The sequence below is a fragment of the Buceros rhinoceros genome, unplaced genomic scaffold, assembly GCF_000710305.1.
Source record: "Buceros rhinoceros silvestris isolate BGI_N320 unplaced genomic scaffold, ASM71030v1 scaffold34270, whole genome shotgun sequence".
NCBI lineage: Eukaryota > Metazoa > Chordata > Aves > Bucerotiformes > Bucerotidae > Buceros > Buceros rhinoceros.
The window spans coordinates 16090-18432 of NW_010388429.1; the positions used below are offsets into that span (position 1 = coordinate 16090).

Genomic DNA, 2343 nt, shown 5'->3' on the forward strand with positions numbered 1-2343 from the left:
CGGTTCAGAATTAACATTTGGCCTTTTCACATGGTTAAAACATAAGCCAGTAGGCAACAGAAAAACCACAAAATAAAGTTCAAGCATCCAATGGACACGGCTTTTGAGCAGGATTTCTCCTGTTTAGCAAGGCGTGACCTGATTCCAGGAAACTCCTCCACTTTCATGCCTTGTCATCTTTCACAATGGGTTTCACAGAGAGCTTCCCCAGAGACATTTCCTCATCTGCTCGACAGAAGAAGCAGCAGCAGTGCTTGTGAAAGGAAAAGCACTAGTTGTTGTTTACCCTGGACAGCAGCAGGCTGAGAACAGGTCTGCTTCAGTAAACCCATCCAGTGTTGTGTCAACAGCTTCAGCGTGAGGTACACACACCCTCAACGGTGCAAATGCCATGGAACTGGTCAGTGCTGGAGAAGAGAGAACCCCTCCCTCCACCTAAAACTAACCACAGTCCCACAGTGGCACCCGACAAAAGAGCTGACAGAACAGAATTACAACGTTCGGTGCTAGAGCCTTACTCAGGTTTGGCAGCATTGCTACTTCCAGCCCTTTGGCAAAGTGGATGGTGGCATCGTAGAGCTCCAGCAGCTTGTTCAGCTTGGTTTCTTGGCCCGTTCTCTCCAGGGCAGTGCTGAGGCACACAGGGACGGAAGGCACCAACGCTCCCAGAGTTTGAATCAACAATACAGTCACAATTTCATGGGGGTTCTTGAAAACCTGTAGAGCAGAAAAGCTACTAGCAAAAGCACATCACCTCAAGAGAACACGACAGGCAGCAGAGAGCAGCAGCTTCCAGAGAGAGCCCCGCAACGTACGAAGCACATGCCCCGGTCTGTGAACACAGCAACCAAGTCACTAGGAGACAAGAAGAGGTCAAAAACTGAATTCAGCAGAACACGGGCACTAGAGCAACTCAAAAAACCACCTGGCAGAAAAGGGCATTTGGAAACAGAGCACTCAGTTCACACAGGTTTGGTGGAAAAAACATCTATCGGTAACACATGAAGAAACGGTACTACATCAGAAGGCAAAGTACCGGTCAGACGGGCAGAAGTCAGTACTGGGAAGCGCAGAAAGACTGTAATCAGCTGAGGATTTCTATTTACTTGCACCACCCTCAGCTCCACCAGCATAAAATGTGTTACAGCTTTTTTACTGTGACTTTTTGTCAGCTCTTCTGGCTCATTTGCTTTGAAAGCTGGGATCACCACCACCAAGGTCCAAGAATTCTCCAGCAAGCAGAAGCGGCACAAGAGACTGAGTGACACGAGGTTTGCCCCATGTGCTGTTTCTCTCTGGCAATCCCCAGTTCAAAGGCTAGCTGCTGAAATGTAAGCTGACATCTGACCTGTAATTCACATCGAGTCATTAGGCAGAAAAAATACATTTCAAGGAAACATGAAGCTCCTTTGCAGATCAGGCCTAGGACTTGCACCAGGCTTCATAACATGGAGATAAGGATCTCTTACCCTTCACGGCTGAAAAACTCACAGGCTCAACAATACAAACTCAGTTCTTCCTTTCACTGAAGGACAGTAACTTTTTTGGACTCTACATTATTCGTGGTAGGAAAAACAAGTACACAGACTCCAAGGGGTGACAGCAGAAGCCCTCAGATGTCTTACACAGAGCAACAAGAACCAGTCCAGTATGACCTTGAGGGCTTCCTCCAGGCCAAGTGATAAAGCAATTCAGGCATTTCAAATGTCTTGCAACAGAACACATTTGCAACACCAACAAATTAGATTTAACTTAAGATAGAGATGAGAGTGATAGAGCAGCTTTAATGTCAATAACACAGCAACCTTGCTGTTGGTAGAACACCAGCGATCAAATCTTGTCTGCAAGAGCTGGACAAGAAACGGGAAGCAGCTGCGAGCCCTGTGCTGCATTGGTAAGGCACAGAGCGTGACTCCAAGAGTGAGCACTGACGAACTCTTTGGAGGTTTACGAGAACCGGGATTTAACTGAATTTACATCAAAATTCAGTCAGTCTCGTCCTCTCCCACACCCTGCGCCCATACTAAACAGTCACTGCACCTGAGTAGCCCACTGGAGCTGCGAGTGCCAGGTCCCAAGGAGCGTGTCATACAGTTCAGTCAGCTGCCGGTTTAAGCTCAAGTCACTCTGGCACAGATCCTGCCATGCCGCCACCAGCTGCACCTGCAGGAGGTAAGAACCATCCTCAGAGGAGAGCGGACAGCCCACAGGTCCAGCTTGTCTCACTGCAACCCAACAGCTTCCCAGGCAAAGCACTTCTGCTCAAACACAGTGCCCAGCCGTGCTGCCCTCTCCAGGTTTCAGTGCAACATTTTGCTATAATTCAGCACCTCAGAAGGAAAA

General features: G+C 48.3%; 1 protein-coding gene across 1 annotated transcript in view; it reads right to left on the reverse strand.

Moving 5' to 3' along the window:
• Positions 1–2343, reverse strand: part of COG7 (component of oligomeric golgi complex 7) — a gene marked incomplete at its 3' end in the record, with an annotated part of 20892 nt that overhangs the window by 15455 nt on the left and 3094 nt on the right. Inside the window, exons 5-6 of the mRNA XM_010145897.1 lie at positions 2041–2163; positions 519–717 (exon numbers count right to left, since the gene is read on the reverse strand). Coding sequence (XP_010144199.1) covers positions 519–717; positions 2041–2163 — 322 coding nt within the window. The remainder of the gene's footprint in view (positions 1–518; positions 718–2040; positions 2164–2343) is intronic.